Source organism: Callionymus lyra, chromosome 17 (assembly GCF_982586985.1).
Source record: "Callionymus lyra chromosome 17, fCalLyr1.hap1.1, whole genome shotgun sequence".
NCBI lineage: Eukaryota > Metazoa > Chordata > Actinopteri > Syngnathiformes > Callionymidae > Callionymus > Callionymus lyra.
The window spans coordinates 1306360-1321742 of record NC_141834.1 but is presented as its reverse complement, the minus strand read 5'-3'; the positions used below and the strand labels follow the sequence as shown (position 1 = coordinate 1321742).

The 15383-nt window shown below is 38.9% G+C and overlaps 1 protein-coding gene across 1 annotated transcript; it reads right to left on the bottom strand.

Annotated features, from left to right (window-relative positions):
• Positions 1 to 3427: 3427 nt before the first annotated feature.
• Positions 3428 to 13273, bottom strand: LOC148061418 (B2 bradykinin receptor-like). Its single transcript, XM_087779061.1, has 2 exons — positions 12233 to 13273; positions 3428 to 3505 (listed from the first exon to the last, which is right to left on the bottom strand). The coding sequence occupies exons 1-2, from the start codon at positions 13271 to 13273 to the stop codon at positions 3428 to 3430; spliced, it is 1119 nt and encodes a 372-aa protein (XP_087635187.1).
• Between the last annotated feature and the right edge of the window lie 2110 nt (positions 13274 to 15383).

Below are 15383 nucleotides of genomic sequence, written 5' to 3'. Positions count from 1 at the left end.
CTGTTGTTGAACCATTAAGTGCCACTGTAAAAGAACTCCACTAACTCGAACTTCATAGGTCTGCTAAGGCTGAGTCTAGTTTTGCTGAAGTCAAAAGACTAATATTAGGGAGTTCTGCTTCGGCACTATACGACCCTGCACTGCCTACTCAGGTGACAACTGACGCTTCTGACTATGGGTTGGGTGCGGTACTCATCCAGATCCACCCAGGCAACACAGAGAGAATTGTTGCTTTTGCGTCTCTAACATTGTCACCTGCTGAACGGAACTATTCAAATACTGAACGTGAAGCTCTTGCAAATGTGTGGGCAGTTGAGAGATAACTTACTTACGGGGTCGACACTTCACATCAAAAGGGTCTGATCAGGCTGGTTTAAGAATTGCCAGATGGTCCGCTAGATTACTTTGCTTTACATACAATGTCACATACCAGATATAGTTGCAGCTGTCTTCCATTAATCCTCTCATGCTGTGACTTTATCAGAATTCATTTCAGCCTGTGACACATGCCCTGAACTGACACAACTAAAACAGCAGATACAGACAGGTTGGCCAAAATTGCCATTGAAAGATTCAGCTGGGTTATCAAAGACGGCTGACAAAATGCATAAACCCTAGAAAAAAGCCGTGACAGAATTATTCGTGCTACACAACACACCAGAACAGAAGCTACACCATTTGAGCTACTTAAACAAAGGAAAATTCGGACAAAACTGAATTTACTCCTGGTGACAAGTACAATAAAAACACACAAATTTGAATGATACGGTACGGTACGTGTACGGGGACCTGAACATGTTCCAAAAGGGTCATCTAAGTTCACAGAACCTTTAACTGTTGTTAAGAAAGTCGGACCTAACACTTATCTGTTAAGTTATGACAGCTTTTCCGTTTTTATGTGTAATGTGCTTTCCTTTGACAGACGCTGGCAGGCGCGCGGCTGGGGATGATTGAGTGGCGGGTTCTTCCCATTGAAGAGGAGCGTCTCTACCCGGAAGAAAAGAACTTGCCAGAGTATTGCGTTTCCAGACCAGGTTGGCTATCCTTTCGATCTTGCTCCTCGCATTGGATCTGAACTTTGATAATCCTGTGGATACTCCTGACGTTGTCAGCGCTTTATTTTACTCACGTGAGTCCTTTTGTCCTTTTGTTTTGGTTGCCGTTGAGTCCCCGATCTCCAGCCGTGCCCTGCCTTTGTCCCGAGTGCCGGTTTGGTTTTTTGTTCCTTTCTTTTCTATAACGGACCGTTTTGGATTTATTAAAGACTTTTTCTGAACTATTCCTCCTAGGATGTATTGACTCTTCCGCATCTGGGTCTCCTGCACTGATCGGATCATGACACCATGTCTGTGATTTGTAATGTAATAATTCCGCTGCGAATTACCTACTGTAATTCACCAAACACAGACGTCGTTTGATAATACTAGTCCCGTGCGTATCTGCATGTCTGTGTTTGTAATTCTGAATGCCGCATATATGCCACTGTTAAGGTCTTCTAGACACTTGCCATTATGTTAATATTTACTTCGGCTGTTTTATTTTGAAGGGTTGAAAGGGAAGTAGATGGAGTTTGTTGTTGTTAGGGGTGTGTTCTACATGATGAAAGTAAAGAAGACGCTGCACTGATACAAACTTAGTTCCAGCCTCGTTGTTTCCCACATGAATACACTCGGTTACACTACTGAAACAGACAGTGTCTCTTCTGTAAGAATAATGTTGGGGCAAATTATTGTGTAGGGCAGTGCTCTCCTGTTGACCGTTTGCACAAGTTGAGAAACGAAAGAAAATAAACAGTTGTCCACTTGGTCTTCTCTAAACGCAGAACGTTTGGTTACACTAACTTTCCCTTTCAGTAATTGTGCTCCCTTTTACATCTGTATCTCTGGGTAATGTCAGTAAAAATGACTATTTTACACACATCGGTTATAAAACAGAGGTCCCCAGGTAATTGTTGGGAGAATGAGTAAAGTTCTCGATGCCTGGACAGAGTGAAGAACTACCAGAGTCAAAACTTGTTACTCGCGAGGGGAGACACTCAGACCGTAGAGACCACGCTCAAACAATCTCAGTGAACACCAACGATCTGTGTCTCCCTCACGCTTTTTATTTAGTTTCACAGCTATGTCAGCCACAACCAGGCTGGAACAGGTTTACAGATACGATGAACGTTGATTAGAAAAGGCACACGCGCTGGCGGGGGTTGACCTTCGGTTGGCAGGAATAAGAAAAGAACCATCTACAGTTTGTGGATTAAACGTCATGGTATGTGGTTTCATCAGTCATGATGCACAAGTTTTATCAGTAATGATGCACAAGTTTTATCAGTCACGAGGCACCGACTTGTGAGGGACAAACATTCTGATCACTTAAATTCTTATAACATTTCCCTCCTGTTGATCAAATTGTACCTCACTTAGGGAGCAGTTGTAAACAGTAAAAATGATATATGGTGATGAAAAGGTACAAAAAGTACAAAAGTATGAAAGTATAAAAAATTTGAAAGGATAAAACAAGCAACAGTAGAAACAGAATGGGACAGAGCAAGAGTTTAAACATACAAATATTTAGCCACTCTTAAATTGCCTTTTTACCAGAAAAGGGCTGTAGAGAAGGATTTGTTGGAGAAAACCAGGACCGTAGGTTAGGGTGAGTGGCGTTACATTTTCAAGCAGCCGGCCGAGACTCTACCAGCAGAGTTCACTCACCACCGTGCCAACCGCTCTGTCTCGTCGCCTTACATTCGTTACTGCAAACAAGAAGGCGGGACGTATTGTCTTGTGAGCGTTGCAAGATACCTGGGGGTCACACTTCGGTGTCAGAGTCCCCATCCCCGGTTACGTCCTGGTACATTACTTGGGTAACGTAGGCTTGAACGTGAGCTGTCACTCTTGGGGACAGGTTAATCAGCAGTCGATTAGCTAGAAGTTTGAAAAGAGGAATGCAACACAACACGACAAACATAAGCAGGAGCACGATACCAAGGACGGCGGCCATTGCAGACATAACATCTTATAAAATATCTGTGTAAACCAAGCGGTTACTGGGTTAACTGAGATACCAGAATTTTTGTGGTGGTTCTTTCTGAACTGTTTCAGTTCAACAAGAGAGTGCCATTCTTAGCAGTGTGCATAGGAACAAAAGTACAACATTCACCATCAAAAAAAGGGCATACACCAGCTTTTTTTCAGCGAGCATCATGTCTTGAGCAATACGGTTCTGGGGAGTCATTAATGATGCAGCATGTCATTGTCTAGCCATATGTGTGGTGATGATTTCAGTCAAGTTTTCTAGCAAAAGGAAGTTTGTGATTCAACAAATGGAAAACTTGAGGTATGTCAGTCAAAAAGATATCAAGAGAGTTGGTAGACCACTTCCTTCGTCGAGCTGAGGTGGCAGGTGCGACGGGAGCTTTGGTGTCTTAAACCGATTACATACGAACAGGAGCCAATCCAGTTCTTTGGGAGGAAGGCACCCGCCACGCCACCACCACAGCTGCGAACAAGTTCTGCTTGGGACAAAGGATTGGGGAACAGGGATTGTATGGTTACACAAGGGTTGAGAAATGTTCCCAATAAACTTGCAATTTTTACCACCAGAACAGTTCATTTTTGAATAACATACATATTGGACCCGGTTCTCAATTCTGGGGACCCAAAATTACGGAGGACTAAGAGAATAATTCAAAGTCAAATGTTTATCACTGTACTTTGAACATAATCCTGTAAAAGTAGGTTTTTGACTAATAGTTAGATTCATGGTACATTTCTTATTTGTCTGGACATCAATTATTTTTTACAGCTTCTCTTCCTGGCATTCAAACCACACAGTCTTTTGTAATAGATTTATCAAAATCTTAACCGGCAGTCAAAAGTTGTTGTGTGAAAATACCTATCTCACCCTCTATTAATGTATCGATTGTTTCACCACCTCTATGTGAGATAGCAGTCTGTACTCTAATCATTTTTTTGTTTCTGAAATTAATTATGTTGGCGACAAACAGTGACTTTGAGGTCTGGTTTGCAGTTGGTCAAGAGGAATTTGAACAATGTTTTCACGATCTAGGGTATCTAGTGTTATTCTGGTGCCAGTGCTTTCGATAAATGATTCTACGTGACCATGAGGTCTCCCTTTTTCAGAAGGTTCTATAAATTCAAGCTTAGGTCCGGTGGGCAGCGCTCGTTTTGGTCTGTGGGTTTTGTCGAATATTTCATCACTTAGGTGTGTCAGTAACTTGAGGGAAAATGCAGTTTAGGGAAAACAATACAACAGAAAATGTTATTGCAAACATAATTCCCAAACCTATTAGTTTCTTGTCTCTGGTCCACACCGGTCTTCCTGTGGGGAATAGGGCATCCATAATTGCAGTCGCAGTGCATAGACTTTCCGTCTATCAGAACACTGTTGTTGAATCAAAGAAGAGGGGCGATGTTTGCAGTGATTCAAATGAATGTAGTTTCGTCCTTCAACTTTCACTGCTGTGGGTGTTGTGATGAGAACAGGATATGGACCTTCCCACTGATAGCCCACGTTTTTCTTTTGATGATCTTGATGAAGAGAGTCTCCCACGCGAACAGGGCGGTTCTGTTGGACAGAGTCAGTTGGATTGCACTTTCTTGCCTCAGTTCACGAACATCCATGGCCTTTTTAATCTTATAGGCCAAGTCATGGACTTCGAGTGGAGGATCATCCTTCTCATTGGTTGCCAGTCGTGGCAACCCAAATGCTCGCCCAAACAAAATTTCAAATGGTGACAGTGTTTGTCCTGTGGCTGGGATAATGTGCATGTTGAGTTTTACTAATTCAATACAATCAGTCCAGTTTCGACCTGTCTTTCATTGCTTTGATGAACTTATTTTCTATGGTGCCATTAGTTCTTCCACCAGTCCTGCTGACTGTGGATGGTAAACACAATGATTTTTCAAATCAATCTTGAAAAGGTTAGCTAGCCGTTTAATTACTTTGTTTACAGAGTGTGTGCCATTATCACTTCGGATGATTTTTGGAATTCGAAATGTAGGAATAATGTGTTTACAGAGAGCTTTTGCTACCGTGAGTGCACCTGGTGTTTTGGATGGAAAGATTTCTACCCATTTGGAGTAAGCATCAATTATTATCAGACAATATGCAAATTGGTTTACAGTGTTTAACTGTATAACTTCCATGTGCGGAATGGAGGACTGGATTCTGGAAATCGTCCTCTAGGGGTACGTCTGTGATCTTGCATAAAATGAATTTGCTGAAAAAATCTTTGGCAAAATATTGAAACCCATCTGCATGATAAGTTTAATTTCAATTCAATTCAATTCAATTTTATTTAAAGTGTCTTATATTGTTTAGTGAATAATATCTTTCCCCGCGGTTGTCTTAAAGCCCCTTGTCTCCCACTTTTTTGTATAAACATGCAGATTGTTGAAAGCACATCGTCTGTCAGTATAAATAATAAACAAACAGCAGTCGAGACTTAAATATGTTCAACGGCTAAATATTTTAATGAAATAATTTCATTTTACTTTATTTTTGTGTCATTTAAGTCAAATTAAAGTGTTGAGAACAACACAAAACACAACAATCGACTACATTTTAAAACATGTTTTCTGAAGTTTTACTAAAACAAAAAGGCTGAGCCCTCACCTTCACACACACACACACACACAAACACGCATGTACGCACTCATGCAGCACACAGATAGTGAGATTTTATTCATGACTAAACTATAAACGTCTAAAACATTCTGTAGCTTTTAATAACATTCCTACCGCACCACAAGAACACACACACACACATTCTTCATTCTCTCTCTTTATTCTCTTATCTTTCTATATAAAAATAATAATAATAATAATAAAAACAGTTTAAAACTGAGACGTCAAATGCGTCTAAATGGATACAAAACATTTATTCATAGCTCTAGTTATTCTGTATTTTTGGTATCGGGGAAGAGGTTTAGTTTTTCTCTTCTCGGGTTTTGTCTTGGTCACGTCATTGTCTGAGTCAGAGTTTCCGGTCTTAGCAGTATTAACAGGGATCAGGATGGCGCCTCCTGCAGCCCCTTGGTCTTGGTGTTGTTGGTTTTGTCCAGTAAGACGTCTTCGTCAAGTCAGTCTCATTGTCTTCAGGCCTTACGTAACACACTTCTTCATTGTTTTAACACGTGATCACTTGTTTTTTCAAAGTTTTTTCTTATCTGAGTAATTCTTCTGTTTTATTTGTATCTTCGGATGGTTCGAAGTTATATCTTTCTTTCCATTTTTTCAAGTACTTGGTGCAACCAGTATATCGCTGTTCCATTATCTGGGCAAGTTTTATCAAATTCCGCTTTTATCTCACCACGTTTAATTTTTTACGTGTCATTTGTTTTTTGCTTTTTTTTTTATCAGTCTAGAACGTTCTATTTGTCAAACTTCTACCTGGCCCCAACGGATGGCTGTAAACCCACCACTGTGCAACACCTCAACAAACGCATGTTATGTTGAGTTTTGTTTCATTTTTTCGTGTCATTTGTTTTTTGCTTTTTATCAGTCTAGAACGGTCTATTTGCGGACAAATACACTCCTGTAACTAGACTTTTATTTCACAATCAACAAAATGACAGTTCTTCAGGTAGCTCTTTTAATTTCTGCGACAGAATCACCAGAACAGGCCCCAACGGATGGCTGTAAACCCACCACCGTGCAACACCTCAACAAATAACAGTAATACTTATCCCGTGCAAATGCAATTAAAATAAAGCAGAGAAGGGGGGGTAATTTACAAAACACAGAGGTCCCCAGGTAATGCAATCCCATGCGAATAGGGCTTAAGTTTGCTTTCTTTCCTAAAGACACTTTAAGTTGTCCAGATGTAGACACTGAAACAACATTTGATGGGTTTGAGGTGCCTATGGATGTACAACCTGGTCCAAGAACAAATCAGAGAAGAAGGAATGCACCACAATGCTTAAGAGATTTTGTTAGATAAAAGAAAGCCAGATTTAATATAATTTGCTTACCCCCGAAAATGATAATACAATAATGTGTGAGTAAAAGGTTCATGTTCTTGTAAAGAGATCGCTACTGTTAAGTCCTTAAGTTGAAACTATCTCTATTCTGTGTACACTTGTTTGATATGAGAACAGTTGATTTTGAAATGGTTGTTAAATGTCATATGGTGAATATATGGTATTACAGCATGCTGCTCTTTTCAAAAGAAATATTCTGTGTTTAAGTTACAGAAGTCATTCCTTTAAGGAAGGGGGGAATGTTGTGTTGTGTGATGTATATGACTGCCAGGAGGGGGCAATACGAAATTATGATTTATTATGTATTGCAGTGAAGAAGAAGAAGTTGGAAAACTAAAGACGTGGTTGAAGCACACAGAAGTTCTCCTGCTATTTATTTCATACCCTACAGAATACTACAGTATTATGAAAAATCTTTCTATTGATATTTTTAACCAAATATATTTTTACTTATTATTTCGGTTTATACAATGATAAACATTGTTTTTTGCGAAACTGAAAATCTGCTTTGCTTTGCAGACATCTTAAAAAGGAGCTTATGTTCCGAAACAAAGATAATTTAAAGTAAAATATTTTGCATGCATTTTGACCTAAATATATAATAAAATCTTTTCATCAGAGATTTTTTTAATTTTTTTTTTGCTGTACTGTATATTTGGGCGACAGAGGTCACCATTAGCAAGAAATGACCAATTTGTTTTACTCAATAAAAATGTCAGTTAGTACTAAAGAAGATCTGTATGTTATGCTACCGCAGTCACAGCAACTCTTCAGAGACCACAGAAGATAAAAGAGGATGATTTGCTGGACAATGTTTCAGAGTCAAAGGTATTATTGCAGGGAGACAAAGGTATCACCACACAGGCGCCTCGTTGCAGACATTTCTTTATTAATACTATTTCTTCACTACGTTAATCTGCCAGAGGTGTCTCAGCTGCTACAGTGTGCAGCTAACAGAAGGTACATGTACATCGAGTACAAAAAGCTGTGATGCATCTGCTGCAAATTTATAAACAGTGTAAAAATAAAAATAACTCCAGGAACAAACTCCATTAAGCATTTAACTGTTTTCTGCTAGTGGTCTCAAGCCACTTTTTCAGCACCTCTGATCTCTATATCACTTTTACAGACTCAAATGTCCTTTAAGGTAGAATCCCCTTGAGTTGCTCATTTCACATGTTACACAAGTTGCTGTCTCTCATTTCATTTGCAGATATATATTAGTACTAAAGATAATTTAAACACTCAATAGTGTAATAATGACCACGTGCTGTGTATGTAAACATACCTTCAAATAAGTTATATAAATATAAAGTTATATATAAATAAATTATTATGTCACACGTCATTGTGTGATTGGACATTTGTGTCCCTTTGGTAAATTTAATGATCCTGTTGTCTCCCCAATAAACTGTATAATTCAAACAAAGATTTTTAAGGGTAAAAATAAAACTTCTTAAATGTCACACCAGCTTATGACGAGATCCCATTTTAAATGAAATGCTAATTCATAAATCTTTTTTCTACTGTCAATTTTATGTTGAACTAACTAGAGATATAGAAGCTTTTATTTTTGGACACTTATGAACTTAACTGGTTTGCAAAATCTTATGGATCCATAATTATGTCCCAGTAGTCCCCGGTCCGTGTTATTAATGATACACTGCGAATAAAGAACACACCATCATGTCTCCTTTTTTCACAAACACATTTATTTTACAGAATCATCACTTTTCATTTAATTGATATTGTCTTCTCCAGCCCATAACACCTGCGGGTCATTGGTGCACCACAGATAATCTGTTGACCAACTCTCTCCATCCCTGTGTCCTCTGCAACTCTCATTACCTGACTGAGTTTCAATTCAGTCCATTCTCTGACATTGTCCTCCCATCTTTGTTTTGTTTCCCCCGTCTCCTGCCACCAAGTACAGTTACTTGTAGGTTGGTCTTAGCATTGCCAAGGATCTGGTGATGTGTCCGAACTACCTCAGTTTCCACTTGGTAACAGTGGTAAGCATGTCATCATGTGGGCTGATAGCCTAGGTTCTACCGCACTTCCTCATTTGTGACATGTTGGGTGTAGGAGATACCCATGATGTGTCTGTAAGTGTATTTTTCATGCTCTGCATCCCATCTCCATGTTCTGTATTCTCTTCTGTAGCTCAACTGTAAGGGTCCAGGTTTCACAAGCATATATAAAGATTGAGATGACTAGTAATGGCAGTAGTCCTACACTTGTTGCCAGGCTGATGTGTTTGTCTTTCCGTATGGACTTGAGTTTTGCAAGAGCAGCAGTTGTTTGAGCAATTCTAGCAAGGACTTCCTGCTTGGATCCTTCATCGACACGAGTTCTCCGAGATATTTAAAGCTATACACTGTGTCCAGTGCCTGTCCATTGACTTTGATGTCTGAGAGAATACCTCGGTTGTTGTGATTTTGTTTTTCTCTGCATGGATTTCCATTCCATAGGCTTTAGAGATGGTGTTAAGCCTTTCAACTAGGATGGCCAGTTCTTCTTCTCCAGCTAAACCGTTAATGTCATCCACGGATGACATGTCATTAATGATGGAAAAGGTGCTTTCACAGGAAGCAGGGTTTTTTTGGGCAGCTAATTTAAATGGTTTTTGACGGACAAAATAAAAAAACAATGTGACTCAGTTGCAATCAAATCAGAACAAATGATAAATATAAAGTGTTCAAGAAACAACATGGGGCAATTGTTTTGGCATAATCCCTTATGTTAATCTGTTTTCCTCATGTTCAGTCATTTCGTGAAATGTTTTAATAACTGTTTTTCCTACCAATTTCACACGACACGACAGCTTACCACGCTGTTTGAGCACACATTACAGCCCACAGCTTTCCATTCGAATGACCAGATGAGATTACATATTTGTTATTTGTCTTGGAAAATATGGCAAAATCATTGCTGCTGTGTGTCAAGTTGCTGGAAATGTTTATTTTGGCATCTCTCTACCTCTGCTAAAATAATAATATTTGTCAAAACAGGTTTTTGAACAAAATAAACGTTGCTTTATTGGCACTTTATTAGTGAACATGGCCTTTAAAATGCAGTGGATCTGATTGGCTGAGATTAAGATGAGGCCATCTGACACGTGAAGATGTTTCCATGGTAGCAGTCCTCAAGGTGCTGTGGGACTTGTTCAGAGTACTTTCTTGTTACATACTGATTGTTCATAATTTATGGATTTTGGTTTCAGGGCACTGGCAAACCTTCTGGAGGAAGATTCTGATCTAGTTCCTCAAAGTCCACATATCTCACAGTAACCAATGTTTTCCATCAACTATAGGAAATAAAAATGTAAACAAATGAAGAAATATATCTTAACATTTATATTCTGCTACTGCTAATGCCCTAGATAATCGTACTACTTTATTGCTTTTAGTTTTTAACCTACAACCAGTAATGCTACATTTAAATCATAATAAATATTTGTATTACTCTGGTCAGGTGATCAAAAAAAAACATGTTATTAGAAACGAACAGAGTAATTTATACTAGTTGTTCTTTTAGCTTTCATATTGTTAACATGCATAAATCTATAACGTGTATGCCTTTGCATGAGCAAGCCTTAATTATAAACAAAAAAAAGATATTTGAAATTTCAAGGGTTTTTGGTAAGAGAAATGGTGAGTTGTTCTCCCTCAAACATACCAGACTAGTTTTAATGTAACTGGTCATTTAGATCAATTACTATTACTATTAATGTTTGTTGCTCAATTAGTGTTCGAATACAGACATCACTACTTTTTAAGTGTACTGCTTTAATTTTCCAACATATGCTATGGCCTTTTTTAAGATAACGAATATACTTTCTTTAAATTTGATCTTTTGATACATTGATTACCAATTGTGTGTTTTAAAAAATGTAGTAAAATGCGTTTTAAGGAATTCTCCTTGACCATACCTTAAAACTTGAAATAAAGAGGTATATATTCTATATATAGTAAAAGTGTAATTTTTATATACATTTAATACGTTTGTGGTTTGGGCTATCTTTTATAAACTGATCACTGTTAATAATTAAACACGTTTCACTTGCACATAAAGATTTTCTAAGTGTAGCAGCATAAATAACACCTTCTCCCAAAACCGATTCTTCATTGGTTAAATAATAAGGAATCGAATGTAAATAAATGTGTCTATACATCTAAGCGCACCAAGCGATGAAACAACTTCCCCACAAGAGGGAGTGCTTGTTTCATTTACCAAATATGTTTAGGGATCACTTTAACCATGTATTCAATCTGGATTCCCCAAATCCTAGGTACATTTCTTTACACTCATTTATATCTCAAATCAAATGTTTATGTTGGCTCAGAAAAACAATTATGTCAATCCGTCCAGATATAAACAGGATTCCTTTCAAAAAGTTGGTGAAGTGTTTATTAAACCAATCGAAATTTTTGTGATAAATAAAAGTTACCTCCTTTACGTTAACATGTGATAATTTCACATTTATATTATAAATAGTCAGGATCTCTCACGATTATAGTATTACATTTGTGTTAATGTAATTTTTAATATCTGGCAAAATACTTATTAACTTTATATCACGTATAATAACACAAAAATTATCAGATGGTTCCTTGTGTAGAAATGTTGTATGTATTTATAATTAAATATTATTCCCACAACCAGAAGGCTGCTGCGTAGTTCACCTAATTGATAGTTAGCCAGGGACCTCTATGATGTAGGATTACTTATGTTGCAGAAAAGAGTTTACCAAAGATAACCACCTAAAATATGATAAAAGTTAAGCGGGCTAGCAAAAAGCTGTCACGTGACTACTGATGCACCTCTCTGTCAATGAAAACCAACCTATATTTACTTAACTTACCATTGAAATATTTTAAAACAAAAATGTTAAATAAATACAAAACGGTTATAAATACATCCGTACTGTTTTATTTCACAACAATGCAATATATATATAAATAATTATTTACAAGGTAAGTCATAATTTACAATGGATGAAAATGCAAAACAACAAAAAAGACAATATTTTAAAACAATGCATATGTTGCTCTCTACATTAGCAGTTTTGCTTTTAAACCACTATTTATACACATGTTTACATACATATGTTATTGTTATCCCTGAAAACATGTGAATGCACAGATCAGCATTCCTGATGTCCAAACTGAGAGTTATTATTATCTTAAGCTTTTGGGAAACAGAGAATTTTTCTCAAGATTGACAACACTCACACGGTGTCTTTCGTTGACCCTGTTGACCGAGGTAATGCTGACAGTTTGGTTGGTCATGTCTTTAGATCCTAGTCTTTTAATATTACCCAGCACTTCCAAAGATCTCCTCCTGAAATGCTTCCCTACAATGACGAACAGGAAGGGGTTGATAGCGCTGTTACTGTATGCTAGATATGTAGACACTTGTATTCCAACGTCCAAGACATGACCCCAAAGACAACCTGGGATGAGATCAAAGTACTCAAGTGTGTCCAGAAAGCGCATGACCTGGTGTGGGGTCCAGCAGAAAAGGAAAAAAGCCAGCACAGCTAGGACCAGGCGACTGGCCTTCCTCTCTGTCCTCCGTGTATTAAGGTGGCTGGTCTGTCCATCTCTCAACACAGACACAATGAAAAAGCTGCACACAGACACAACCAGGACCGGAATCAGGAATCCAATTACATTCATTGTAATGTTATGGTGCACCCTCCATATAGGATGTGGATACACTAGTATGCAAGCATTCACCCCGGGATCTTCTACAAATGAGACTGTGCGGAAAATCAGTGTTGGAAATGTATAAATAAAGCCAAGGATCCAGATGAGGAGGCAGATCCGTTTGGACCATGTGGGTCTTCTCAGACGGCTGGAGCTCATCGGCTTCACCAAGGCCAGGTAGCGGTCCAAGCTGACCAAAGTGAGGAACATCACGCTGCAGAAGTAGTTCATAGAGATGGCAGCATTGAGCATCTTGCACAAGATTTCTCCAAAGACCCACTGGTAGCCTTGGTGGATGGTGTACGCCCAAATTGGAAGACAAGACATCATCACCACATCTGCAGCTGCCAGGTTCCCTAGGTAGATGTCGGCAACTGTGCAGGACTTCCTCTGCAGGCAGAACACTGCCAGAACCATGCTGTTACCCAGAAACCCTACCACACTAATGAGACCCAGGAAGCCGGGCTGTAGAGTTGACAGCCAAAGCCAGGCGGATGTGTAGTTGCCACACAGGTCAAGTTCTGGGTCGAAACTCGGGACCACCACGTCTGTTGCATTGGCCATCAGGACCTGCGGGAGATTTCCTCATCGTTACATCATCATAACTTCAGTAGTGTCTGGCTTGGATATACGTTTGTGGAGACAACTCAACTTATATCTACATTTGAGTAATTTCATATTGAGGAAATGTAGTAAGATTTAAAACTAAATCCCTCTACAGCAGATCAAGACTGTTTAAACATTCTTGTGAGCAGACACTGTCTTGGCTGTACTTCCAGGTCTAGGTGGAAAATACGTTTCTTCATTAACAATAAACAGAGACATTTCAGTAACAACACGCAACTTTGATGTTTAGAAAATATCCAGATCTATGTTATAGACACATGAAAGGCTCACCTTATCTTCCCAGATGTTGCATCCGGATAGTCCCGACCAATAAGTGAAGTGAGCAGCAGCAGCAGACTGATGACCTTTATATATCCAGAGCAGAGATGATCACTGTGACGTCATTTTCCGCTGGCCAGCGATCACTGCTTTGTCTCCTGGCTCATTTCACAGGAATGTGAGTTGACACTTTATTTAATGCTGACTCAGGATCCAATGATAAATAGTTTTAAAAAATACACTTACAAATATCTGATCAGATTAGGATAAAATCAGATAATTATGTGTGGATGAGTCTTCAATTCAAAATAAACAAACTCACCACAATTTTTTTGTTTGATTAAAGTTCAGTAAGTAAGTAAGTAAAAAATAGTTTAGTAAAAATCAATAGCTATAAGGCCAAGACAACATAAGACAAACACTGGAGTCCCAGAAAATTAGGAAAAAGCCTGCACAAATGAAAAGGTCTTACGTTGCTTCTTGATGGATGGATGGATGAATGGATGGATTGACAGTAGTTGGTCGAGTGATCTCCTCTCAGCAACTGTCACTAGCGAGTCCAGCTTCATGCCAACCACAGAGCCAGCCCTTCTGATCAACCTGTCCAACCTCTTGACACTCGTCCTGTCCAGTCCAATATACTGTCCAGCCACACAACGAGGTTCTTATAGTTGTCAACTATCTCCACCTCGTTGCCTCTGATGGACACCGGGCGTGGCTTTGTCCTGGACCTCCCAAAGTCCAAGACCAGCTCCTTGGTCTTTGAGGTGTTCAGCTGCAAGTGGTTCCTCTCACTCCAGTCCACAAAGTCACGTATCATGTCCCACTCATTGATTGAAATTACCAAGGTAAGTCTGACTTTTTGAGTAAAGGCTCCACAAAGGCATGCTTAAATGCATTGGGAAAAAAAATCTGTAGAAAAGGAGAGGTTTACCATTATAGTAACGCAGGGGACAATTAAATCAAACACTTTAATAAAGAGCCTACACAGAAAGACGTCAGAAGAGCAAGAGGAGGGTTTCGTCTTACTCACCAGTGCCATATATCAGCCAGAGTCACAGGTCTAAAGAAGGACCACAGGCTGGAGACAGGCTCAGTGACAGCAGGGGTTTCACACAAAGTTCATTTTTTAAGTGAAAAATCACAAACAATGCTTTGCTGTCAGCTTCACAGAAGACAGAGTCCATTGGAGCAGCAGGACACACAAGAGAATTTTTCATGTCAAACAACACTCTGGCGTTTTTCTTTTTTACTGTTACCAGTTTCCATATGTGATCAGATGTCGCATTTTCCATCATCTCATTGAATGAGGACATCAGTTCCCTGAGGTGAATTCTGTGCACCTAAAGTTTAGTGGACTTCCAGAGACGCTCAGTCTTTTGACATAGACTCTTCAGACTCAGGAGATCTTAATTTGTCCAAGGGCACTGTTTTTTCTGAATTGTCAGTGTTCGATTAAACAGGTACCACCTGATCCAGTATTTGAACACAAGGATTTGATGGAATCATTAGAAATTTCCAGGCCAAGTGTGAAAACCAAGTCTAAAAGGTGGCCTTTTTGGAAACGTGTTCCTCAAAATGGCTTCAGTCAAAGTAAAAAGCTCTTTAGCAGAGCAAGATGTGTTTTCATCAATGTGAAGATTAAAGTCTCCAAGAATAAAAACAGCTTCCATTTTAATAATGGACGATAAAAAATCACTTAAATCCTTCCAAAACGCAGCAGCAGGACCAAGCGGATGCTAGATTGAAACACAATATAAAGGGCTTAAAGAACCCACCATGATCGTCT